The 27,558-nt window shown below is 32.7% G+C and overlaps 1 protein-coding gene across 2 annotated transcripts; it reads left to right on the forward strand.

Annotated features, from left to right (window-relative positions):
* LOC144968768 (uncharacterized) lies at positions 1 to 27,024 on the forward strand. 2 transcript variants are annotated; one of them, XM_078907423.1, is made up of 19 exons: positions 1 to 224; positions 4,176 to 4,364; positions 4,975 to 5,093; positions 7,116 to 7,356; positions 8,419 to 8,580; positions 8,983 to 9,188; positions 9,738 to 9,974; positions 10,974 to 11,295; positions 12,676 to 12,824; positions 13,673 to 13,797; positions 15,121 to 15,276; positions 16,418 to 16,448; positions 17,359 to 17,429; positions 19,335 to 19,446; positions 20,226 to 20,378; positions 20,942 to 21,023; positions 22,225 to 22,309; positions 22,866 to 23,126; positions 25,416 to 27,024. In XM_078907423.1, the coding sequence occupies exons 2-19, from the start codon at positions 4,184 to 4,186 to the stop codon at positions 25,990 to 25,992; spliced, it is 3,270 nt and encodes a 1,089-aa protein (XP_078763549.1). In that variant the 5' UTR covers positions 1 to 224; positions 4,176 to 4,183; the 3' UTR covers positions 25,993 to 27,024. The 2 variants fall into 2 exon arrangements, with proteins under 2 accessions (XP_078763549.1, XP_078763550.1); XM_078907424.1 differs by having other exon boundaries at positions 38 to 51; positions 25,416 to 26,128.
* Positions 27,025 to 27,558: the final 534 nt, after the last annotated feature.

The following is a 27,558-nucleotide window of genomic DNA, read 5'->3' on the forward strand; positions in this document are numbered from 1 at the left end:
GAAAGTAACTAGAGTAAAAACTAAAAACAACCAAAGCTGTACCAAATTCAAGTTTGTACTTGAATTGATTTTTGATTATTTTCAAAACATTGATGTTTTGTTCATAAACTGAAATGGTGCAAGTAATAATTTATTTCGATACTAATTACCCGGGAATGAAAGTTTCAAATCATCTTAATTCACACCAGTTGTAGCTGAAGTTGAACTCGGACTCGGGATTTGTGGTGAGTTAAGTCTAAGTCTAATGAAGACGAGCGACTTGTACTTGTTGCTCACACTCACTGATTGCACACTCCCCCGTTCAAAGCAATACAATAAAAAAGAATTAAGATCTTTATCGAGTAAAGACAAACTACTAATGCCGTTTACTCTAGTATCTCCTATGGCTAGGTCGGCGGTAAATTTATGAAGATGACTAGACTGGCATTCATATATAATAATTGTGAATTATGGCAACACTGACAAACGACAAAGGTAGTGAGTTGTATTATATATATATATATATATATATATATATATATATATATATATATATATATATATATATATATATATATATATATATATTATATATATATATATATATATATATATATATATATATATATTCATGTATTTCTCTCACTAAATATTCGTTGAAAAGGAAAAAGATGGACGTTTATTTGGAATCAAATTTCATTCCTTATGACTCAGCACGAGAAAATTGTTCCTATTTCAAAACGACTCTGGAATAAAAGAGTAAAAATAGAACGCTGTGATTATTCCCAGACACAACTTTGAAACTCCGCTCTTTTAAACAATTATCCACATTCCAGAATTCGAAATGCACATAATAAGTAAAGTTAATGATGAAATATCACTAAAAACATAAAATTAACCAACAATAAATCAGTCGACTTTCATGTGGGTGTCTTGGCCGAATGGTTGTCGTCTGCCTTGAGATTGAGAGGCGTGTCAGATTCGACAATGTGGGTTCGAATCCTGCTTCCACCACTTATTTATTTTTTTAAAAAATTATTCCGTCTTCATTTACAGAGCGTTGCAATTGATAAATATCCCATCCAACCCCCTCTCCCACCTCTTTTTTCTTAGAAAAAAATTTCTCTCTCTCTCTCTCTCTCTCTCTCTCTCTCTCTCTCTCTCTCTCTCTCTCTCTCTCTCTCTCTCTCTCTCTCTCTCTCTCTTTTAGTTCCTTTCTAGCAAATTGTCATATTCGTCCGCACTCCAATCTCAAAAAGTATATTCTAATTAAAAAGCAAACCAACAGAAATATTTAGAGAGCGACCAAATGGTCCGATAGAGGAGAAAAAAACAAAACATTATTTTCTTTTTAAATAAAAACAATTTTAAGAAATTCATGCTCAGAAACGGAACAAGGCCAAACAATAATGGATAAAAGAATAGACTGGCTCAAAAAAATGTTTAAAATAAAAAGGGGAGCGATTCAAATCTGTGCAGCTAAAAGGACCAAAATGAAAGGTGGTCTAACCCACTGAGCTGTCTATCCACACCAATATCGATGTATCTTAAAATTCAGACTTCTGATTAGAATATGTTGTTGATCTAGTTTTGTGGACGTGTGATAATAAATTGTATTGTCTTGTATGAAGAAGATAGGGAAAAAAACCAGGCTTTGGCGGGGGGAACAACACCTTCCCTAGGAATTTGTCCGCGAAATAAACAAATTCCCGGCCATCATCAATATCCCCAAAATTGTGGTCAGAATGAACAAATTATAGAAGCAAAAGATGATCAATAAAGTTAACAGGTAGATTAGGTAGTGAAAATTTTAATGGTTGGTGGACTATGAACATATTTGATGATTAACAACTTTCTTGCTGGTTGAAAAAAAAAAGGCGAATTGCCAGTTTGACGTTGTCAGTTCAAAGTGACAAAAGAAACCAATTTGCTTTAAAAACAAAAAAAAATTAAAACATAAGCTGGATTTCACATTTGATCACTCTTTACTTTCATCTTGTGTTAGATATCACTTGATTTTGACTGTTTTGGGACACAAATAATCACTGGCATTTTTTTCAGAATTATTTGGTATATTTCACGCCTAGTTTGGCAGTTTGCATAAAATCTTTCTGCCAACTTCTTTCACCAGTCTGGGAATAATGACAGCCAAACTGTTAAATGTACTCCTAGGCAGCTGAGAATTACTCCCCTAATATAAAACCACTCCTTCATACTCCGCTGTTGATTACAATAAACAATGTCCTCCCCATCCCCTTTCTACCTGCCTTTTCACTGACTCCATAATTCAACCTACGGCACAGATAAGAAAAAGTAGAAAGAATGGAAAAAATGCCCACAAGCACACTTTTTATTGTCATAAACGGTGAAGCAATACCTAAACACTTTAATCTCTCCACTGAATGTAGGGGAAGAACACGTCATACAGTCTTCAGCCATAATAAATTATTGAGTTATAATAACTTAAATAAACTAAAAATTAAAATATTTGCCTACAAATTTCCTGCCAAAAATTCAATCTAACAAGATTATATTTCTTCCCATCCAGGAAACGCGGGTTCAGGAGTAGATTTTAATTTAGCTTTTCGTGAAGGGAGTCAATCTTGCTTAACAGCAGGGGTAAAAATGGTGTACGCCATCTGCACTCCAGGGTAAAGCTATCCTCCACTTAAGTTACCACTGAGTAATTTTCTCGTGTGACACCAAGGCTAAAACAGGTTTTAATCAAGAGGGCCGAGGCTAAGTATGGCTAGGCTGTAAATTAACCATACTTGAGTATGTGCAGACCCCTGAGCCGACCATCCTTAATGATGGCCAGGCACTTTGTTAACGTAATAGTTATTGTAATAGTGGTGGATCATCATATAATTGGAATTAAAATGATAAAACTCCTGAAATCTTGCTCATCGTTCACACATTTATTTTTAGATTTTAAAAATCATTTAATCATTTATCTCTTAAAACGACATCATACTCAGAAATGCAAGACCTATTAGACCAAGACGAAGATTAATTGAAAGCAAATCAGACACTGTAAAGCAAACCTGTCACCACAATGCATCTGAAAGCCTAAATTTGAATTTGTGTCAATTGAAAAATGCAAAGCAAGTGTTTGGCATCATTTTAAAGGTCTGAAAATAAATTTTATTTTCATGTGATTCATTTTCATGTATAATGATAAGTATGGAAAAAATTAGGGGTAAGACTTATAGATTTTACTTTGGTTGGTATCGCAGATCGGAGAATTAATAAGTTGGACCAGCAGAGATGTCCAGAATCTGAATTTAGGGAAGCTAGAAATCAGTCATAAGAAAAAAATCCCAACAAAAAGCATGTCAATCAATAAGTTGTGTACAGTGAGACGAAATTTGGTTTAAATTTAAAATTGTTCAATATAACTTCCATTTTAAAATATTCCTCCTAAATATAAGTTGTCTTTAGGTCTGTGTGTCTTTCTTGTTCCAGTATTAATGGCAATTTAAAACAGCTCAAAGACTTGAATGGTGTCTGTTACATGAAACACGTGATCAGTAATATAGTAATACAGGTTGCTTGATTTTAAAAAAGTGTTAGATTATAAATTGAGATCAGATGATAACAGATTATCTAAAATGTAGTATTGTTTTAAAAGCATTCCAGTCTATTTCAGTTATTTTCAGGAAATGTTTTTTTTAACAGTAAAGGTCTCGCTTTTTTTATGCAGATCACATTTATTATGTGACTTTTCAAGTCATTTTACCCATTACGTTCAAAATTTCTCAAACTCAAATTTGTGTTCAAAATGTTCAAACAAAAATAATTAGAAAATACTTTTACTTACTGAGTTGTTGGGAATTGTTAAAATGAAATAACAAAGTAAACACCAAACAGCTTAAAATTAAAAAGATTGTGCATCTTTTGGTATGTTTATAATGTTGTAATGATATGTCACTACGATATTAAGTTTTGTAATCCTTCCATTTTTTAAATCAAACATATTGTATTCTACTTTTTGAGTGGAAGAATATTTTGGGGAGGTGTTTTTACTTTAGAGTCATATCATCCTGATATTTATATTTTAATTCACCCCCAAGCTAAGTTGAATCTACAGAACTGGGCATTTTCATTTTCATAGAGACAAATGACCTCTCTCAATACTGTTTTTCTTTTTTTTTTTTTTCTTGACATGTTTTTTTTTAATGTGTATTCCTCTGCAGGTTGGGAAATGGCTTTAAATAGAGCTGTTCAAGTGTTATACCAGAATCAGATGCAGTTTAATCTTGATGTGCCCTTGACTGCATCAAATATTGCATCTCACTACCATAAACCTGGACCGATACTGGTAGAAAGAATTGGAGGTCGAAATGCAATTCCTGGAAAGCCTCATAGTCAACAACCAGCTCCAAGTATGATATTTGAATTTTGGAGGGGAGGTGGGGTTTTAAAAAATGAATGGCTTTATCACCCTAATCAACATCTTGTTGAGAGGGGAAAAAAGTTCTCCAAATTCAATTCCAAAATGATAACACCTAATTATCTTTAATTGAATGATGTGGAATAGGTACAATTTTTTCATTCAAATTTTTTTTTGGTTTTACTAAACTTTAAAAAGAAAAAGAGAAGACAGTGAAATTTTAGTATAAGTGCCTTTTCTAATATATTTTAGGTTTGTTTGAGAGATACGCTATGGGAAAGAGGGATCACAACTCTGAGGCCATGAGAAATAATCCCATTATCTCAATTGGGATAATCGAATCTAAATGTTCTGATTCAAAGTCAAGTGACTTAAACATTTTGTCACTGACTAGCCCAAATCTTGTATCTGAATCAAAGTTGGGTTTTTTTTTGTTTTTTTTTTTGTTTTTTTTTGTTTTTTGTTGCAAAGTTCATATATTATCTTCAGTTGAACTTGCTTTATGTCAATCTAGATATTCTTTAATAGATTGTTTTGATTTCATCAAAGATATATCTAATGTTTACATAAGCTTTTTCATTACTTGTCTTTTCTATTTAAAGAGATCCCCAATGCATCTGCATCATCATCATTTAATTATACAATGCTCTCAGAGGATACAATGGCAAAAGTTTCACAACTTGCAAAGAGGGACCTAAAAAATAAACGCCTTCAAATGCAGGTAACATTTTTTTAATTAATAATTTTTTTTTATTTTGGCATTCTTCAGTGTAACATTAACTCTGTCAAATTAGTATTTTAATATTAATACAGTCATGTTTCTCCAATCTGAACACCTCTGTTCCTAGCATTTTGTCTGGATTACAGAGACCTCCGGATATTGGAATCAGTCCCTAAATTGTACTGATAAAGAAGAAAAAAAAATCCATCCTCAGGCAACCTGTTTGGATAATGAAGACATCTTGATTGCAGAGTTCTGGATTAGAGAAACGCGACTGTATGATAGTTTAGTGATTACATTTTGATATAAACTATTTCTGCATGAAGGTTGAGCTATGAGACAGGGATGAAAAATGTTGTTTATATTGATCACATCAGAGTTTACAAACTCTTCTGTTTAAAAGGATGATCTGCTACTCTACCAGTCAGTTGATCTTTCCTTATAATAGAATACACTGACCTCCAGATAACTTAGAATTTTTAAACATTTACTGTCAGAGACATACCTGCTTCAGTATGACCAATTAGTTGTGCTCTGATTTCATTGTTGAGATGTCGTATTGTGACCAGTTCTTTAAATCGTTAGAGGATTATTTTCAATATCGCACATTATTCACTAAGCCTTGTACAACAGTGCTTTCAAGAATTTTTAAAAAATAATAACTGAAAGCGTGTCTGTTTTTGTGCATGTCTGTGTGTGTGTGTGTGTTTGTCTGTGTGTGTGCGCGTGTTAGTGATATTGTAGATTGTCATTCTTGTAACTGTAAAGCGCATAGAGCATGACCTAGTCATGGTTATGCGTTATACAAGTGCTATATATTTCAATTAGGAATTTGATACAATTTGTCATTTTAAAAAAAGTGAGTGGCAGTAGAAAAAGATTCATAAGTATAAGATTAATAGAGTTGCAAAATGATGTTTGTACAAATCGAAAGAACAATAAATTCTCTGTCTAGTGATAAAACTTTTGGCACATTATCATAAGTTCTGACCTAAAATTCCCTATCAACATAGTGTATAGTTATTTTTGTCCAATAGTGTATCTATATAACTCATCAATTTTGAAAACGTTTTTGCCATATACACCAGTTAATCTGTTTTCATACCTAGGCACACTACATCTCTTGCACATCATGATATTTTATATTTTGAAAAGTTGCACTTTGTTCTTTTCTTGAAATTTAGATTTTCTTAAAAGTTAAAGGGAAATAATTTTACGTTTGTGACCTCGTGCTTGTCAGAGAAAGGAGAATGCAGTATTTCAATTTTGTTGCCAGTGTAGAAAATACCAATTTCCATTCAAATTTCTTTTAAAATTGGTTGCTTTACTTTGTTGATACAAGAGAAACCCATGTGATGTTGCTTCAACAAAAAGTAGATTATTTTTTGAAGAAAGAATGGCCTCAGAATAAATGCATAATAAGCTGTCTATGTGTGGCCTTGTAATTGTAAATGTATTTATACAATCTCTTTACTATCTATTATAGATATGATAATATACGATTCTTTCATCTCTTTGTATTTATTAAACAAGTTATTTTTATGGTGTTCAATAACACAACGGGCTTGCGATTATGTGTTATTACACGATAAAAATATAACGAGTTTTATAAATTCAAGGAAGTGAACATATACATTTATTCCACCCCTCCTAGTAAGATTATTAGATATTTTGTGACCAAATAGTATGGTTTTAGTACTTCTATTTACCATAATTTGTACCTTTCTCCATTTGCTTGAATGACAATTTGATCCAAAAAGAAAAGCGTGGGATTTGTAATCATGCACACCAAACGATTACTTTTAATCACCAATCAGCTGTCTTTTGCACCGTATTTCACATCAATAAAATGTGCGAAAATATTCTGCAATCATTGAATAATTTTTTATTAAATGCGTTCAAAGCATTATTCAAAGATTACGTGTTTACTAAAAAATTATAGGGTTTTCCAATTAGAGGAGTGGAATAATATTGTGTTTTTAGTCTCCTTCATAAGATTCTGATTCTGTAATACCACCTCAGAGAGACCGAGACAAAAGTCCAAGTGCTGAATCCATAGTATCAAGGCAGCATCACCAACTATCAAAAGTTTGCACCAGACAAAGGAGACCTCCAGCTAATAAACCGAGGACACCTCTTAGAGCTAGGGAAGCGGACAAGAACAGAAGAATTGGAAATGTGCAGACCCCTCCACCAAGAAAACCAAAACCATCATCAAGCAACAGTTTGATTGGAGATGATTCATTATATTCCAAATTTGGAGGTAAGAAATTATGGTTAATAAATAAAAAAAAACAAATATAACCAAATAATAATAAACTGGTTAATTAGAAACATGTGCTTGTTGTTTGAATCATTGGGAGCTTCACGAAACTTAACTTTATTTTTTATTTTTTCCCCCAATTATCCAAAATTAAAAATTGCCAATGTAATAAGAATGGAATCATTCCACAATGAACTGGAAGGTCTCTAGTTTAATAGCCCCATTGAGTTTATCATTTACAATCAAATCTTTCTTGTATAATTTGCCAGACTATATATATATATACACACACACATATATATATATATATATATATATATATATATATATATATATATATATATATATTATATATATATATGTTTGTGTGTGTGTGTGTGTGTGTGTGTGTGTGTGTTTATATATATATCTATCTACTTCCTTCCTTTTCCCCATCCCCATTCTTCCTTTCATTTCATAATCACTCTCTTCATTTTATCTTTTCCTCTCATCACTCTATCTGTTTATCCATTCATTCTTTTTCTTTTATTCTTCCCTTCGTTCCATCCTCCCATTCCTTGGCTACACTTTTATTTTGCAAATCATTTGAAGCAAGCTCACAGTCATGACCATGATCACAAAACCACAGATGAATTAAATGCAATTATGTGCTTCATCTGATTAATAAAATTATTCATCTGTCAAATACCTAATGAAATTATCATTATATTTAAGCCAGATGTTCAAATTTCTTGTAATATTCTGTTTAAAAAACACTTCACAACGTAGATAGTCATTTTGCATAACTTATGCAGAGATATCAAATCTCCAGTTTCACTGAGAAAAAAAAAATCTAGTTAGGAGCAAAAATTCCAGGTTGCAGGCGACTTCCATCAGATTCCAAAGTTGTTCCAAAGATAGCCCTCACCACTTCTGGTGTCATCATAAACACCACAGCACCATTTTTGCTGCCATAACTCCCACCTCCATCATCATCATCATCATCATCATCACCGCCACTACTGCAACCACCACCACATCATTATCTCTGACCCAGTCTGTTTTTCATAATTTATTGGACAGGTGGTGAGGACAGTGGGCAAACAGACAATTTTTTCCCAGTAAAACCCGTTGCCAAGTCAAATTTGCCCATAGGAGGGCCTAAAGATGAAATAGGGAAGTTGCAACTTGAACTTGAAAGTTATTTACAGTCTTTGTGTCGAATTGAGCAACAAGTTTTGAGAAGTAGGTCTTCTGATTTTTCTTTTTTAAATGTTTTATCATCATTAGGTCTGTATTGTTCATAAACATGAATTTTATCAACAATATGGACATCTATACAAAAGTTACAAGCCATAATGCCACAGTTTGTATACACCAATGAGTTGATTCGTTTAAAAGAATGTCTTTCTGACCTTTCAGAGCCAAATATCAGTCCAACTTCACTCATGTACAGTCTTCTGTGTTCCTGATAGCATATAATGTATTAAGAAATATTTTATTAATCATGTTTTTGATCCTATGAATGTTTCTATTTATTTCTTTGCTTTTGTTTCAAATAGCATTATGGACTTAGTAGAAATGGAATGAATATCATTTATTATCCAATTTGCTTTATTACTCCCCTTTTTCGTGTTTCTATTGTAGATGGCAGTGCAGAGTTCTTACAGAATCGTGTTAAAGGGAGGGCAAAGAAAAACTTCCTTGCAGAAGAAGAAGATTTAGATCGGGTGCGTGTCAGAGCTGGAGAGCACAACACTCGATCATCAAGGAATTTATACAATTTGTGTCAGAAAGTCAAGCAGCTTCAGAGAGAAGTTAGTCAATCCGATCTAAGCAAACCCACCAAAAAGGTAAAGCACATTGCTTCAAATTAAGTTTCTCTTTTTGATGTGTCATGACCATGCCCTAATTTATCAGTCTTGCATTCTACTAAAATGTCGATATCTTCTTATCTTCTCTTAAGACTTGAGTTGTTGAGTTAAATAATGTAAACAAGAGCACCCAATTTGTTCAATGATTTTTTTTTTTGGTGAAAATAACCAGTACAAACCGTTTGATTATTTTGCACAGTTGTATACTTTGCTACCTTGTATTGACCACAATCATTTAAACTTTAGATTCAGGATTTAAGAATTTAAATTAATGTACACTGTCTTTTGCAGGAAATTAATTTGTTGGTGTCCTGTCAAAAGCAAACAATCACTTATGCCCATTTAAGGTTACAGAAATTGTGGTAATCTCCAGTTCCATGAGCTCTGAAGGAAAGGACTACTTTTTTATCATTATTTTGTCTTACTATGGATATCTATAGTGATAAGGAAGTTGCATGCCATTATGCCACAAGTTTGAATATGCCAATAGGTTCTTTCATTTAAAGGAATGTTTTCTTGTCTTTTCAGAGCCAAATATCAGCCCAACTTAACGCCACATACAGGGGTGCAGTTAGAGCACTTCAAGTCTTTGTTAATCAATTGCCTTATCAAGACCTTCAGATGGGCCTACCTTCCACATACAATGAACTAGCCTTACTACTACGTCAGCTAACCACTCTCATGACATTGACTCAACAGGGGTCAAAGGTTGAAGTTAGAGGTGGTTCAGATAATAATGTTCTTACATTACTGGATCAAGTTGATGTAAGTGTCCTTAAATAAAAAGGTCCGTATCTTTTCATTTTTCCTTTTCAAGGGCATAAGTGTTAAACTTTCTAGAATAACCATGTATCAATAATTGTACACCATTTATCACATATCAGATGATATGTATTACCTAATATTTAAAGTCATGGAATATAATTGAATATCCAACATTTTGCTTTTGTAAAGAAAAGCTCCAAGATGTGTTAATGAATCACGTTTGTTGTGATGAGAACAGAGTGAGACATTGTGGTTGAGAGATAATGAATTATTCACAAGTGTTTTGAATAGGAAAATATAGTATTATTCCCCTTCCTTCTCTCGTCATTGTAATGTAGTTCAACCATTTTTAGTTTGCATTTGCCCTCTGAAAAAGAATATCGAGATTCAGATTAATATATCCCGTATGGCCGGTTTGTGTAGCAAAATGTTGGTGTAAGCAGCAGTCTAGAATGTATGAGACAAATTGACTTTTGGAGGTTATAAGTGACAGACTATATCAAATCCAACATGATTTCTTTGAATTGAAACTTTCCATTAAATTTTATCTATGACCGGGTAAGAAATCAATGAACCCTCCTCCAAGATGCTTTAAACAATTCCATCTCTTCACTTTATTCTGCCATGTGTAATTTATCACTTTTAAAAAAGATATATTTATTTATTTATTTTTATTTATTAACTTATTTATTTTTGGTTCTCATACCTGTTGTGCATCAAGTCACATATTTAGTCTTAAATATCAGTAACTCTGTTATTTCTTTGAAAATCGTGCTAAAAAAACAAAAATTAAAAAAAAAAGTAGATAAAAAAAAAATTGTGAAAAACTGAATCACACTGTTTTGATTCAAAGGTAAAATTTCCTGGAGAATTTTAAGACATCAAATGTGTAACCTTAAAACTTTTCTCACAGCTAGATAATGTTAATGAAATAATAATAATAGTCAAAACATCGAAATAATGGCATTCTTTTTCTTTCTTTTTTATAACCTTCCACAGGATTATAATTCTAAATGGTGCTCAATGGCATTGCAGTCCAGCAGATCAGGGCAGCCTCTCCATAAAAGTACAGCTACAGCTAACCAAAATGTTATACAAAAAGAATGGATTAGTGACACCAAAGTAGATGCTGATCTACTATCAAAGAATGTGACAGAATTTAAATTGAAAAGACCTGTCAGTGGTGCTACCACTGCCTCTCAGAAAAAGAATGTTGGTCTTAGTCGTCAAAAGCCAAAACAGCAACAATTTACGAAAGAAAGAACACTGAAAGCAGGAATAAAGAGTGGGAAGGAAAATAGAATCATCTTAGAAAATGAAGGTTTGTTAAACACCATTGAGGATAATTAGGTGTAGAGAGTTATTTTCAAATACTTAAACTTTTGCTTCTGATTTTCTGAATGGCTTTGCCGTTTTTACAATATAATTTTACTTTTAAATTATTAAATTATTACTTTTTCTTTTAAAAATCTTGAGATCCCATTTTTAATCGGCTCAAAATTTTCAGCTTTACCCAGGTTTCCTCCTTTTTGCAATGGATTTTAATTTCTTTCCAGCATCTAGGTCACCCCGACATGATACTGTTTTAAGGCAGTAAGCCACATTTCAAAATATGTTTCAGGCTTTTTGAATTTGTTGGAAATGGATCTCAGACTACTTTTAGCCTAACCTTCTGCACCTATGCATTTCTCAATATTGAAAAATGGCAAATGAACAGCCTGGTTTCAATCTACATTGAGTAAAAGAAAACAATTATCATATTAACTCAGCAATGATTGAGTAGCCTGATCTAATGGAGATCTGATTGAAAGTCTTTCATGCAAACATTTAAAAACTAAATGTTTTGTCTTTTGCGTTAAGATAGCTTGCTGAGTGCTTTGGGCTTTTTAGTTTGTTTGTTTTGTTTTGTTTTTGTTTGTGTTTTTTTGGTTGTTTTTTTTGTTGTTTTTTATTTTTTTTTTTTTTTGGGGGGGGGGGGGGGGGGATTCTTCTTTTCTCTGACAGTTCCATTACTTGCTCTTTTTAGTAATTACTTGAATAATGACAAGTGAATGTTTTCTTTGTATTAAGGGGTTGAACAGAGAGAGAACAAAACTCTCCCCTCCCCCCCCCCCCCCCCCCCCCCCCCCCCCCCCCCCCCCCCCTCATTAAAATAGTGTCTATATTTACCTTTTATCACCAGCATCACTGTTCATAGTAGCCATTCTCACAGACATAAATTCACATGGATAAACACGCACACACATACACACAAGTGCCGGCAAATAAACAAAGGGCAATACTCCTCTATTTTACACTTAAATTACTGTAAACATTTAAAGAACTTTGTGGTAAAAAAATATATTTTAACTTTGATTAAAAATTATCAATTATGCAAGCGTTTCCAATTCCCATTGGAAGTGAATTTCAGATGCCAGAAGCAAAATTTGAAAATGATCCTCCGTTGTAAAATTTATATTATATAAAATTTGATGCAATAAATTTGGTGTTGTTAGAAAACATTTTATGTTCAAGATGGAATATAACATTTCATAAAATTTTTGGATAATCAATGGCATTGTTATTAAAAATTGTATACATCAAATCTGCAATTTTTATATTAATTTTATGCTTTATTTTTATCCAGAGCTGAGCTTACCTACTTTCTACTTTTCTTTGCCTGTACCATTTAAGAACATATTTTATCAATGTGTTTTCTTAGGTCCCAAGTCATCAATGAACAAAGCATCTTTAGGGGGTCAAAAGACATTTGGTTTTGTTTCCTTGGAATCAAAACCAGGCCAGTCCAGTAAATCAGTAGTCAGAGAGATTGATACCACCAAGGGCTACATGCTGCCTCCAGAGTTGATGGTGAGTATTCTTGCATGCTCAGATCATCATCACACATAAGTATTGTGCTATGACTCTTTGAATTGCCTGGCATTTAGAATTAGGTATTTAAAGGGCCACTGAACACTCTCATACTAGCTCGGTAAAAGTAGTGGCTTCAATAGCAATGGGAAGCTTATCATGCTTCACTGACTCCCAGTGAAAGCCGGAATTGACCACAAGATGACGCTGTCATGTTTTAACACAATCAAATATCCATCAGTATCTGTTTATCTAAAAGATCTCCCAAATGCATAAAATCTGCTCTCTGTACATAAAAAAAATTAAAGCTATTTGGTGATAGATCATTTGAATAATATAGATCATTTGAACAATTGGAATTCTCTCTCTCTCCCTGAGTCTTTAAGATCAATGACCTAAGTGGACAGCTTCAAGAAGAATTTCAAAACTTTCCTATTTCAAAACCATCTTTTAGACAGCAACAAAGAATTTTAATTATGCAACCACTACTTTGGTGATTTTGACAGTTGGCGATGTGAAGCTGTCTGAGGCCTTGGAAAAAAAGCATAATTCAAATATGCTATTTTTATTTTCATCGTCATTATTTTTATTATTATTATTATTACTTTACACAAGGCAAAAAAAAATTAAATAGAAACTATCTGTAATTCAGTTTTCAAACAACAATGTCTAAAACTATCACATTTTTACAGTTCCCAACCTTTTCACTTTCACTTCATTCTCCCTCAACCAACAATAAAGTCCTTAAATCCTTCTTTTTTTAAATTATTATAATTAGGAAAGACAATGGAACGTTTAATATATTGAGAATTTAGTTTTATTAATTTTTTTGTATCCTTACCTACCAGGCAAAGAGGGAAAGAGCTCAACGGGCAGTTGAGTTGTCTAGGAAAAACTTTGCAGAATCAACTCAGTCTTCTCGGTGTAAAGCGGCCAACATGCAAAGACCTCACTCTGCCCCTTCCCCTGGAAGGTATTATTTCTTTTGTCTCTTAGTCCTTTATTGAATTTAGTTTTTTATTGAATTCAACATAAGCACCAATCATTGATCTTGATTATACTGCACTCAAATTTTCACAAAAAGATTTTAGTTTTCCCTACTAATATATATATATATAACACTTATAGAAAGGCGAAGTGTTTATCCCAGTGTCTTTGACTTAAAAAACTAACTGTGGACCAAAAAAGCATATGTATTATATGTTTTACCTTACCTTTGTACGATTGTAGGCTTTTCCTCTTAAATTTTATGATTTTTTACATTAGATTCAATTCTCAATATTTCACTGTTTTTCTTATTATCCAACAACACTTACTTCAGGTTGACATTTTCGATTCTCACCACCTTGTCCTTAAATCATATTCTTTTTGACAAGAAATTTTTCACTTTTTCCTGTATTAAGGTTGGTAGTTTTGGTAATGTGTAAGTCTATTATTTTATATAGCTAATTATAATCCAATTTATTTTTACGTCATTAGCCATTTGTTATGATCTAAATATACATCATTAGATTGTGAATGTAATAATAATATGAAGTGTAATATTTTTTTTTTTCTTGCAGATGTTTATTTCAATTATTCACAACTAATTTACTGCATTCTATATCAGTTATTTACTACTTCAGCTCACAAGGATGAAGTAATAATTATTGTTATTAATTAATAACAATAATAAATTGAAATAGAAGCTTCAATTTATTTTAAGAATACAGATGACAGATGATGTGAACATTTCAGGTTTACCTTTTTTCTGGAAAATTAAAACCGAAAAAAAAAAGAAAGAAAACGTCCACTTCACCTGTATTCCTAAATTAAATCGAAGCTTCTATTCCATTTTACTATTGTTATTAATTCTCTTTACAATACACTTTGAATTCACTTCTATTCCGATTTTATTGGGTTTTTAAAATTTCTTTAAGCAACTTTTGGATGAAAAGAGAATAGGAAAGTACAAAGTACTCTATTCTTCTACAATGCAACAGGTGCGGTTACATGACCAAACTGCTCATCACTCACTGGATGGCCAGCATTGACATTCTAGTTCAATGATTTGATTCAAGTTGTAAATGTGCTTGGGTCAATATAGAAAATTTAAAATTCTGTTCAGATATCAATCAGTGCTTTAAAGCACTTGGTCATACAATTGAAATGAAAACTTTTAAGTAAGTTGTTTTTAATGCAGTGAATATCATTGAGACAAAACTAAACCTGTTTTTTTTTAGCAAGTAATTGCTTCAAGATTTTTGGGTACTGTAGAATGTTATCTTTTCATCAAAATTTACTCTCTTTTTATAAGGAAAAAGGAGGTTAACTTTGATCTTCGAGAGGATAAAAGATCACACCAACCATGGATCCCAGCTGGTTGTGCCCCGTGCAAACAGCAAAGGCCAAGGTCATCAAGTGCAGAAAGAATTCCTTTCTATGTTAAGACAATGGATGGCCAAGAGGTTTGGTATGTAGATGACAAACATTTATAAATGCTTATGATTAATAAAAAATTTGGGGGAATTAGGCTTTGACACCATTTCGTTTTTATTTGTTTTCGGCTTAAAGAAATATTTTCTTTTATGGCATTATAAGATGTCTTGTGCTGGTCATTCCATGGAGACATAAAGATAATCTACCAAACGTTTAATGCCAACAGAAATTACTTTTATTGTTCAAGCAATCAAATTGGAGGGTAGAACTACAATCCTTGTGTTTTTCAGGAATGCCCCTTTTCAGGCTAAAGCGAGAAAACAGGCTTCTTAAAAGTCTTCCGGCTAATCATGGTCAGTTTTGGTGAATTGTTTTGGGTGGGTTTTTTTGTTGTTGTTTAAAGGGAAACTAGATTGGTGTATATACTTTTCTATGATTTAAGGATGATACCATATGATGAAGAGAAGCCTTGTACAAAATATTTGTATATATATGCTCTTTTCATTTGACTCACTGAGGGGCATTTCAAAGCACAATATAACCAAGACACCTTCACTTTTAAAATCTGAAGAAAAAAAATCTAATATTAACACCATTCAATGAACTTGTTTCTCATTTGAAAAATGCCAACATCAACCTCAACAACACATAGTATATTGTTCCAACGTTTAAAAGAAAATACTTGAAAACAGATTTTTTAAAAATGCAACTTAGTTTTGCTGATAAATTCCAAATCATCAACAACTCTCAATGAGAATCATTAAATGGACAAAAAAAAAAAAAAAAACACCCAAAAAAATGGAATACATGCCCACACAGGGAATGCTTTTGCTGACGGCTGCCCACCATCACAAATCACAATAAACCTACAACATATTTTATCACACACACCTGCACCCAACCCCATCCCCTCTCCTACATATACGCGTATATATACATATACTCTGGAACATGCAGAAATCACAAGCAGTAATCACACTATAGATAACAAGAAAGAGCCATTGAATAGTTGAGCTTTGAAGAAGCCAGCAGCTGAAAATTACTTTTGACATTAAATAATAAAAATGCTGTGAGAAAATATGATTAATAATTCTTTAAATAATAGAGCACCTGAGTAAATCTGTGTTTCAATTCTCATGAAATACATAAGTGCATATGTTTGTTTCAATTTTCAGGGATGTCATGCCAGATAGACATGCAAGAAGTGTAAGTTCCTATTTTTATTTTCTGTAGATCTATTTAGAGAATGCATTTGCCATGCATTTCAGCGTTGTGATCCATAGCTGAAATTAATACAACAAGGCATATAAAACTTGTATCTCAAGGTCCTACCTACATTTATTAATCAGAGGTTATAAGAAGCCTTTACAAATACGCTTTAACAGTCATGACGTCACTTCCCTCGTAATGACGCATGGTAACTTAGTAACTGGCTCTAAACTATCGGAACAATGGCGGACGCTCTTATGAAATATTTCTCCGACGAGCATAAAAGCGTATCCACAGGAAAAAAAAACATTATAAATCTGATCATGTTTTGACTTTTACACATTCTGATCACAAGACAATATGAAAAGTTCTCGCCAGCATGAAGAATAAAAGTACAGATTTTCTTTGTTTAGAACCACAATGGCCGCCGTTGCTGGGTGACGTGCCCCGCGTGACATCAGACTATTGAATCAAATTGTGAATAACAATAGGAAATTGAATTGAAGCTTCAATTTAATAAACGAAAACAAATTATGTGGACTTTTCAGGTTATCATTTTATCAACAAAACACGATACATGAAAAACTAAAGACAAATGAGAAATGTGAGAAAAGATTGATTCAGGAGGTTTTTGTTTTTGTTCATTATTTTGTTCCAATTCTGAAAAATCTTATTTTGTTTTCAATAAGTCCTACTTTGAATCAAACAAGGAACTTTGTTATCTTTGGTTAGTTAAATGTTTTGTTTTTTAAATAATAAATTAATTTGATGTGTTAATTTTTAGATACTGCGTGTGAAATGTGTAACACGTTTGTTTCCTTAAACCTTTTAATTCCACCTTTTGTATGTTATAAGCTTTCTGAGTATAAAGAATGAATGAAAATAATAATTGAATATTTTTTTTCAGGTTATGATGCAAGGCAAACTCAGAGAGCCAGCATTTGGATACCGTTCTTTGCCAACAGATAGGCAGCTGAGGTGAGAACATTGCACAATATAGAAGATATTTAATTGGAACAATACCAAGGCATATAAAATGCATTGTACTCCTTTAGCCAATGGATGAAAAAGTTGGTTCAGTGCTCAGTACTGGGTTGGGTTCCTGACCAGCCATAGTGGGCAGGGAGGCATTTACTGTGCCTTCTTTCCCCCTATATCTGTTTTCCAATAATCCTTCTGTCGTTGTCTTGAGGATTACTTGGTTTTGGTCCTGGCCCTGGCTGGATACCCTAGCTTTGAGGGAAGCAGTCAAATGTATAGTTTTGGGAGATTATATCTTTTTGTCATGTAAATCATTCTCTGTTATGCAATGTATTGTGTTTTGTTTACATTTTATATATGGTTTATAAACATTTGGGTGTATTCCCTTGGTGAGGACCTGTGCTTGTGTCTGGTTGAGACTTTTAGATGATCTCAAACTAAGTACACTGATAGTGTGCTCTTGGAATCTACATGTTTCCTGTTTGAATCAATTCCCCTTTGTCTTAACTTTTCTTGGGTTCTTTAATTGTAATTCTAGAACTTTTTACTATCCCATTTTCTTCCTTTTTACTGGCGCTGATATGACCTTGATCTGTTGCAAGCATCGTAAAACCATTAAAAGGACACCCAGACAAACAAACATAGCTCAGTAACCCAGTAATGGTGTAGTGGGAAGTCGATCACCTTTGAATTGGACCATCTAGGTTTGATTCTTGATGGGGATATTGGATTTTTTTTTCTTGTGACCTAGAGTTTTCATGACTCTGTTCTATATAGTCCTAACATAACATGGCATTAGAACAAAAGTGTTTTTATCTTTAAAAGTCCAGTTGCTCAGCTTCATCACCGTTATCATAGTTATAGTGTAAATCAACCATGTTCTATTTTGTAACCATTGAAGAATAAAAACTGAAACAAAACAGCTTCTTTTATCCTAGTTACGATAGTCAGCAGTTTGATTTCTACATATAAAGTGGAATTCGATAATCTTTCATTGCAGCCAGGGATCTGTGTTGCCTTTGTTTCAATTCAATTATCAGCCTTAGCATGCATCGCATGTTTTCAATCCTTTTTCTTGTTATTCAACATGTACTTAGTTCTAGTAGAATCTTTTTACATATGTGAGTGCTTGTTATAAGGATGAGGTCTATGAGTGAAGTCAGCTGTGTTAGAAGTGTTCACTGAGGTAGAACAAAAAAGTTTAGATTTGAGTGGCTTGAAATTGGTGAATGTAAAATGTAAGAATGCCGATGATATGAAGATCAGGCTCATTGACAACATTGTATAGGTTGATGTTGCTGGCAAAGCATTATGTTCATATTGCAATAATGTGATTAGCAATGTAAATGTTGCTGCTCGAAGCTCGAAGAAATAAATTCATCTCATTCATCTGTGGTGTTTCATTCATCCTGTTTTGTTGATAAAGGGGAAATCCGAAACATTCATTTGATCTGTTTTTGTAATTAAATTGAAGCTTACATTCAATTTCACATTATTATTTATTTGTGATTAGCAATGGGATATTAATGCATATCTGAAAAATTTCCTTTTTTTAACATTTTTGTTACTATCATCATTGATACTGATAGTTATACACACTTTCATTCATTTTAAATTGTAGATAAAATACTTATGTTTCTTTAAATATTTGATTAGATGAAAATATTTCATTTTCCAAAGGCTAACTACATTTGTTAAACAGGGTAAAAATGTTCAAATGAATCAATTTTTAGACAAATATGATCTGAGGTGCAGAATTATGATGACAAATTTGGTTTTAGCACAGGATCATTTATATTTTTTTTGTCTTTACCGTTATGGAAAATATTAAATTTATATTTTGTTTTGGTGTTAACTTAATTCTCATTCATTTAAATTGTCTTTTGTAAATTATTATTGCAGATCCTGTGATGTTTCTGATTCCTTTGTTGACTTAATTGAGAAGAGAATTCTATACAGGATGATGCAAGGAAAAGCAGATATGGTAGGAATGAGGCAATCAAGGAAAGATCAGGTAAATCTTGATTTTAGAGCATTCAAACTTATTATATAATGCTGCCAGCCTTGCATATTGCCAACTTAATGTTGAGCATAGAGTGTTTTAAATCCACAATAAATCTATTCCTTATAAATCCAATATTTGTAAGGTCTGTATTACAAGTTAAGTACGATTCTGTGGAAATGATAAACATAGAAGTCTGGGCTTAAGATTTCAGATGAGATTGCTGGCTATGAAGAATTGATACCAGAAACAATGCATGAATATAGCTACTCTTTACCAACAAAACAATGTGGTGAACGGAAATATTTTTGTCAACTTCAAAATAAAGGGTTTGCAAAATATTTAACAACTTTGAAAAAATTTACATGTTCCAGAAAATCGAATGATAAAATAAAAAGCTGAAAAAAAATATATTGAAAATCTGTTTATCACGAAATGAGGTCTACTTCACATGGTCTTGATATAGCGATTGACTATCAAAAGGATAAACAAGATATTGCAATCTTTTATAGATGGATATCAATACCAGCCTTATGATGATTTTGATGCCTGCTCATAAAAAGTTTGTCTCTTTTATATTGGTTAACTTTGTCGGCAATGTACGATTTAATGAAATGTGCTTACTTTTTTTCAGTTGAAAGTAAATATTAGTCATATTAAGGGGCCTTAAATTATTGTGGTTTAATTTGTATACTGGCATAGCCGTGTGGCGAATTATGAAGTATTTCAAGAATGGAAAAAATGCCTACTCTTGCGCTATGTGTTTATTTTATTTTATTTTCTTCCATTAGATGTTGTACAGTAGCAATGAGGCATTAGACATCACAGACTTAACAGTGGACAAGTCTTATGAGGACACCAGTCTAAATACGACTGCTGAGGCGGCTAGCATGGTGGATGCTCCTACTTTGGAAAACATACGATTGAAACTTGCAGATATGGAGGTATGAGACAATTAAGAACAATTATGCTCTTGGTTAAAATGAATTTATTTTGTTATTGTTAAGCATTACATATGTTCAACTTGCAGCCATTTCGTTTTGTCTGGGTCCTTCATGAAGTTTCTTGTTGACAGTGAAACAGTCAGATAGATTTATCTTTATAGTCAGAGATGGTTGTTTTTTTTTGTAGATCATATTTCCATTACTCATGATGTCATTGGTAAGTTTTTAATGTTTTATTTTGAAACTTATTTTTTTTGTCTTAGATCGCATTGCCAGTGTGGAACATTTAAGTGATTTCAATTATTTACAGAACTTTCCCCCTTTTTTCTTATTTTATTTTCAAGTGCTCGTTAGCTTGATCTAAATTTGACTATCTGATCTTCATTCTTACTGTGCTGAAATGACCTTAAAGAGTCATGTGCCTCCTTAGACCATTGAAAAAATAAACAAGCAAATGATTGTTTTTGAATTTTTTTTGCTCTTCCTAGAAATTATTTGTCATAAGCCGGCAGATAAAAGGATCATAATTACATCAAGAACAAATTTTTATTGCAATCTTTCAGAGAACAAGAAGAGAAATCAGACAACGATGGTCCACAGTGAACTTTATTGACACAAGTAGGAAATCAAGACTTGTCACTAATGGTAAAGGTTTTATTGTCGAAAGCAGCCACAGCAACCCCGCCCCCAAACACACACAAATCATAAACATATAGATTTGAATTGATGTGCCACATGTTATTTAATTAATATTTCATATGGATGCTTACAGCAAATTTTATGTCGTATCCATAATAAGAGATCTCTTCATAATACAAATAAGTTACGGGTCACAACAAAAAGGGGGAAAAAAGGTTTTAAAAATGAGTTACTAATGTTTATTTTTTTTCAAAACCCCTTGTTACTTTCCAAGATTTCCATTTCTGAAATTGTTAAACTGTAATTTACAAAAATTTTAAAAACAAAACGAACTTTACTGTAAGTCCCAGTAAACATGTACAGACCTGGCCATAGTACTGAAAGTGCTCCAAAATGTTATTGTAAACTATGCCCAATATTTTTTTAAATGGTGTTGCTAACTCTACTTGACTTGAGTGCTGCTTTTGATCTGATTGACCATGTCATTGTGTTGCATTGATTTAAACTTGTTTTTGGATTTAGTGGGCATGTACATTGAAGTGGTTGCAATTCTATCTGTCTCACCGGACTCAAACTGTAATGCTCAACGATACTCAGTCTGATATGAAAAAGGAGTTTCACAAGTATCAGTCCTTGGACTTCCACTTTTTACTCTTTATATACAGCCCCTCGAAAAAATGATTCAGTATTTTTTCATATATGTATGTTGATGACACACAGATTTATGTACCTTAATGTGAAGGTGATGTAGTAAGTGTGTCTCAGAAGGTTGAACTTTATATTAATGAAATTAAGATTGAATTAAGAGAAAACTGAAGTGTTGTGTATGAAGAGCAAAGAATAATATGAAAATGGATGCAATTAATGTAGGAAGTTACTCCAATTTTCGTAATTTGTGTCCATTTATGATCATAATATTATGTCAATGAATAATCATATCGCCAAAGTTATCCAGAGTTATCACTACCTCCTTAAAAAGATTGTAAGGTCTTTGATTGACATTGAAATCACTAAAACACTCTTTTATTCTTTGTATGCATAACTCGTCCCAATGGAAAATTGTCTAGAGTATAAAAAAAACAAATGTTGTAATGTGTATATTATACTTTAAGAGGTCAATCGTTATCATCATCATCACCACCATTATCATTATCATCATCATCAGCATTACTACCATCATCAGCATTAAATCATCATCTTCCATCAGATTGTCCTGCAGAGCCCCCTGCCATTGATTACTCAAGACAAACTTCAACCAAGACTGAGAACAGAAGACATCACCTGAATGAAGAGTTAGTGTTAAATTGTTTCGAATGGAATAAATGATGATAAATTGACCTAATTACAATTGTATATTATTATTATTATTATTATTATTATTATTATTATTATTATTATTAATTAGTCGTAGTAGTAGTAGTAGTAGTAGTAGTAGTAATAGAAGTAGTTGTAGTGGTTGTAGTTGAAGTAGTAGTAGCTGTAGTAGAAGTAGTATCATTATCATCATCATGATGTATTATTGTTGTTGGTGTCATCGTCATCATCATTGTCGTTGTGGTTCATGTTATTGTTTGATTATATAGTTTGAAAAATTTATTTATCAATTTAACTTTTTGTTACCAGACATTTCTATTATTTATTTTCATATATTATTATTTTGAATACCTCTCCAGGTTGTATTGGGGAAGAAATATATATTAAATCTCAATTATGGCAGATTTTTTTTATTGATATCAGTAACCGATATCAACTTTAACATGGCCAAAGGTTCATCAAGAAATAATTTATCACACTGAATGAAAAAATATTGTGCATAATTCTTTTGTTTCCTTCCATTTTTTTATAAAGGTTTGATGAACCAGTTAACAAAGGGTGGGCGGAGGAGCCCCTTCTTTTCACCAAACCCATGTCCAAAACTAATGTCAACGCAAGGACTAAAACAACGACTCATTCAACAGTCAAATTCCCCCCGAAACTGAAGCCACAGGTCAGGCTCAACACAGCTACTTTGGATAGAATCTTAGAAGATCGAGAGAGGTTTGAAGAACATCTACGTAAACGTTCCCACCACCCAACGGGCAAGTTCGACCCATGGACCTTGATGGAAGAGTAAGAGTTGACAATTCATTTCATTTACAAATGCAAATGACAGTTTATGAAAGTATGATGTGATAAAACACTATCTGGGTGGGGTTCCTACCTCCCATAGTGGGCAGGGAGGTACATGCTGTGTCTTCTATCCCCCCGTACCCGTTTTCCAATTGTTTCCTGTCATTGTCTTGGAATGAGATTGCTTAGTTTTGTCCTGATCCTTACCGGAGTTCCTTGGCTGGGAGGAAAACAGTCGAATGTATAGTTATAGTTTTGGGAGATGATATTTTTTTTCCTTGTAAATCATCTCTATGTTATGCATTGTATTATATTTAGTTTACATATTATATTATATGATTGGTAAACATTTGAGTGTATTCCTCTTAGTTGGGACCTGTGCTTGTGTCTGGATGAGACTTTTAGGTGATCTCAAACTAGGTACATTGGTGGTATGCTCTTGGAATCTACATCTGATCCCTATTTGTTCCCAGTTCCCCTATGTCTTACTTTTTCTTTAATTGTAATTCTATAACTTTTTACTATCCCATTTTCTTCCTTTTTACTGGCGCTGATATAACCTAAATGTGTTGCAAGCGCCGTAAAACCCTGAAAAACAGAAAAAAACATAAAACACTATACTATTTACCATGGTTTAAAAATGCACTGAGCAAAAATATCACAATGCCATCCTTTTTAAAAGTCAATGGTATAAAATATATTAATTTCGTTTATACATAAATAGAATTTTATGAAAAATAATTTAATAAAGAAAGGAAATATTTGTCAAGATAAATAACGCAACATGAAAGTAAACTAAGATTGGTCAAAAAATCTTATTACAAAATTTGAGTTAATCATTTGAGTTGAGTCAAAAGAGGTCAATTAACAAGGTCAGAGATCATTGATTAGTCTGTATGTATCAAAATCAAATTTGTATTATGGTTCTCTTTCCAAAATTTGATCTTTGAACAAGATAATTTAGTCGGTTTATTGTGGCATCTTTTTTTTTTTTTTTTTTGATTCAAATGCAACAAGCGCCAATTCCTTATTATTGTGTCTGACCTCAGTTTCTTCTGTATATGGCTTTGTACGATTGAAGGAAATAATAACTTATAAATCATCTCTGGTAAAATACATCCATGATAATGAATTATTATGGGTCCTCTTCTTTAGATGCTTTTTTTTTGGCAAGTAATGGCCATATCTTTTTAAACAGTCATATATTGTTTTGTCAGTTTTCATTGAGCAGTTGAATTTGAACCACATAGCTTTATTGGATCATCACTGGCACTTTCATACCATAACGAGATGTTCATTTACGTAGGTGTCTTGATGGTAGGGAAGCTTCAATGAAATGATTGGAATTGCTGTGGGGGGGGGTTAAGTGATATCATTGAAAATATGATTGTTATCTAGGCTACATGGTATGACACTCGCTTTCGGGTCGGAAGGTCCTGGGATTGAACCTCGCTCGGTGCATAGTTGAGTCCTTGGAAAAGGCTCTTTACTCACATTCTCTCATCTCACAGGTGTAAAAAGAGTACCTGGCCGTTAATAGCGTTGTCTATATAAAAAAAAATTGTAATATCGCCTAACAGGCATCGTGTCCTCGTCCTACACGGTTAGTGTTGCTGTTGACTAGGGACCCCTTGTAAAGCACATGGAGCACGTTGAGTGGATATTGCGCTAAAAGAAGCTCAAAAAAAGGTCACTTTGCAAAGATAAATTGTGCTTGTCAATAAATGCATCAGACAGTTTAAGAGTAAAATGAGAGGACTCAATTGAATATTGTAGTGTCAACTTTTTACCTTTTGCTTTGTGACCCAAAATAATGGTAATGGTAGGAAAAAATTTTAAGCACCTTTTGCTGAAACCTTAATTAAGATTTTTAAATGATTATCAAGACACGTCCTAACAATTAGGATATATGATAAAGAATTTTTAAATTAATTTTTAGTCGGTACCTTGCTTGAACGAATTATAGCTTTCATGCCAAGTATTGCACGTTTGTCAAAATTGTCAAATTATGTAGATTTGTTTTCTGCAATTTTTATATTTGGGAGCCATGGAAATCATGATAATTAAGACTATACTCTCAACAATATTGTCAGGAAAGCACCATAAATTTACTATTTTATTTCATTTTTTAAAAAAAATTGCTTCAGCAGTCATCAAGAGTCTGGATAACTCAGCTGGTTTATAGGAATATGGAAGAAGTAATAGCAGTAGCATTTTTCATGGAATTTAAATACCAATTATATCAATTCTCACTTTTTGTTCTTTATTTATTTATTTTTTTCCAATCAGAATATCAGAGGAAATATTGAAGGAATGTGTGCAAGAAGTATCAGAAGAAGTGGAAAAGGTCAGCGAAGAGATAGCCAATCAGATGTATAAGTCAGAGTTCATGGTCACCAGAAGGCCATCTGAATCAGATGTCTTTGACATTGGCCATGAAGGAGACCCAGATCATAGGAAAGTAGATGTGGCAGCAGAGGGTGGTGAAAATGCTCCAGTCTCGGTTGATCAAGATATTTATAGGCGTCTTTGTGAGACTGAGATGATATTTGAAGACTATGGGGTCGGTAGAGAGTTTGTCATGGACGAAGAAACTCCCAGAAGTCCTGGATCATCTGGGAATGGATTCGAACCCTTATCACATGGAGTGCCCTCTGAACCTCTGTTAGATAATGTTTCACAGCTTGTCCAGGAGAAAGTAGAAGGGTTGGTGGATTATTCTGAAGATAAGAATGGCGATTCCGATGATGGATTTGAAGGGGGACAAGATAAATATAAAAATGATATCGAGTATGATGAAGATGATGATGATGAAGATGACTATTCAGATGATGAATTTGAGAACGTAAGTGATGTTGAATTGTGATATGTAAAATAGTTGATACTTATTATTAAAATAGATAAAAAATGTTGAATATGTACATTATATAATGAATTGTACTGGTCTCAAAAGACTTCACAATGCTTTAACATGTATCGATATATACCTGGTGACAATAAAAACATGGAACCCTTTGAAATGTCAATAAAATCAAAACTACGAAATTTTGGCTCCAATTTCAGAATGTCATGAGCATTTCTAAGTCATTAAAACTTATTAAAAGTGAAAGTTGATGCCAGACTACATAATTTTAAGGTGTTATTTATCACTTATTTTACGAATTTTAAAATTTTCAAGTAGACAGGTCTGCTTTTATCACAGTATATTTTGTCCATGAACCACAATTCTTGCATTGGCATCATAATCCAAAAGATGTTGATACATTTCATTTATATTCTATATAGCTTAAAGATTGTGTTTCATAATTTATCAGAAAGATTCTAAATTGAAATCAACTTCAAGTGCATCATAGAGAATAGTTTTCTGATTGTTCTAAGAGAGAAAAGAATAATTTGGAAGTTTTGCTGTGTGCATGATTTAGCATCACGGTCACTCTTGTTTGGTTGGGATTTTGCCTTTTTTTGTTTGTTTTTTTTTTTTGCTCTTCTACAGATCCAAATCATTTGAATGAACAAACACATATTATTAATATTTACTTCTTTTTTTTTTAATTCTCGAGTTTTTGCCTGTCGATGTTGAATTTTATTGCAAATTTTAGTTGTGTTGATTTGAAAGACTTTTGTTTCATAACCACTAAAGCCCTCTGAACAGCAGTGAATTGTTTCCACCTCGCCATGATGTAAACAAGCTTGAAAACTGGTTGTATTGTGACTATTTAATCTGTCTTTTGTTTAATTTTGGTGTAGTTTGATACATTTTCAAGAAAGTTATTTGACATTGTTAGGGTTCCATGTTGTATATTATTTTTCATCCACAACCATGTTTTGTTTTTTTTTCTGACACAACTATTGTGGGACAGACTTTCATAACAAACATTATTTCAATTTATTTTGCCCATGGACAAAGCCAGTTTCATTTCATTTTTAAAAGTTAGGGGATCTCTGTCCACCAATCTCTTGCAAAATCACTCAAGCAAATAATCACCCAGACCACACAGAATAAGAATCAAACCAAGTAACACCTGGTTAGATCGAGGATGCCAAGGGAAGACCATTTCTTGTCCTCCCACAGTGGGTACTGGGTCTTCTATCGCCCTAGATATGTTTTCAAACTTGTTTTCTGTCTTTGTCTTGGAATGAGACTGCTTCGTTTTGTCCTGGCCCTGGCCAGAGTCCTTAGCTGGGGGGGAAACAGTAAAATATATAGTTATAGTTTTGGGAGATTATATTTTTGTTTCTTGTAAATCTTCTCTTATATTGTGATTTTTGTTGAATTTTTATATTTTAGTTATATATATATATATATATATATATATATATATATATATATATATATATATATATATATATATTTATATATAATTGTTTGTAAACATTTGAGCGCGTTCCTCTTAGCAGTCTTGGCAGGATCCTGTACTTGTATCTGGATAAG

Source organism: Berghia stephanieae, chromosome 3 (genome assembly GCF_034508935.2).
Source record: "Berghia stephanieae isolate SIO BIC M18660-M18661 chromosome 3, UCSD_Bste_1.3, whole genome shotgun sequence".
Taxonomy (NCBI): domain Eukaryota; kingdom Metazoa; phylum Mollusca; class Gastropoda; order Nudibranchia; family Aeolidiidae; genus Berghia; species Berghia stephanieae.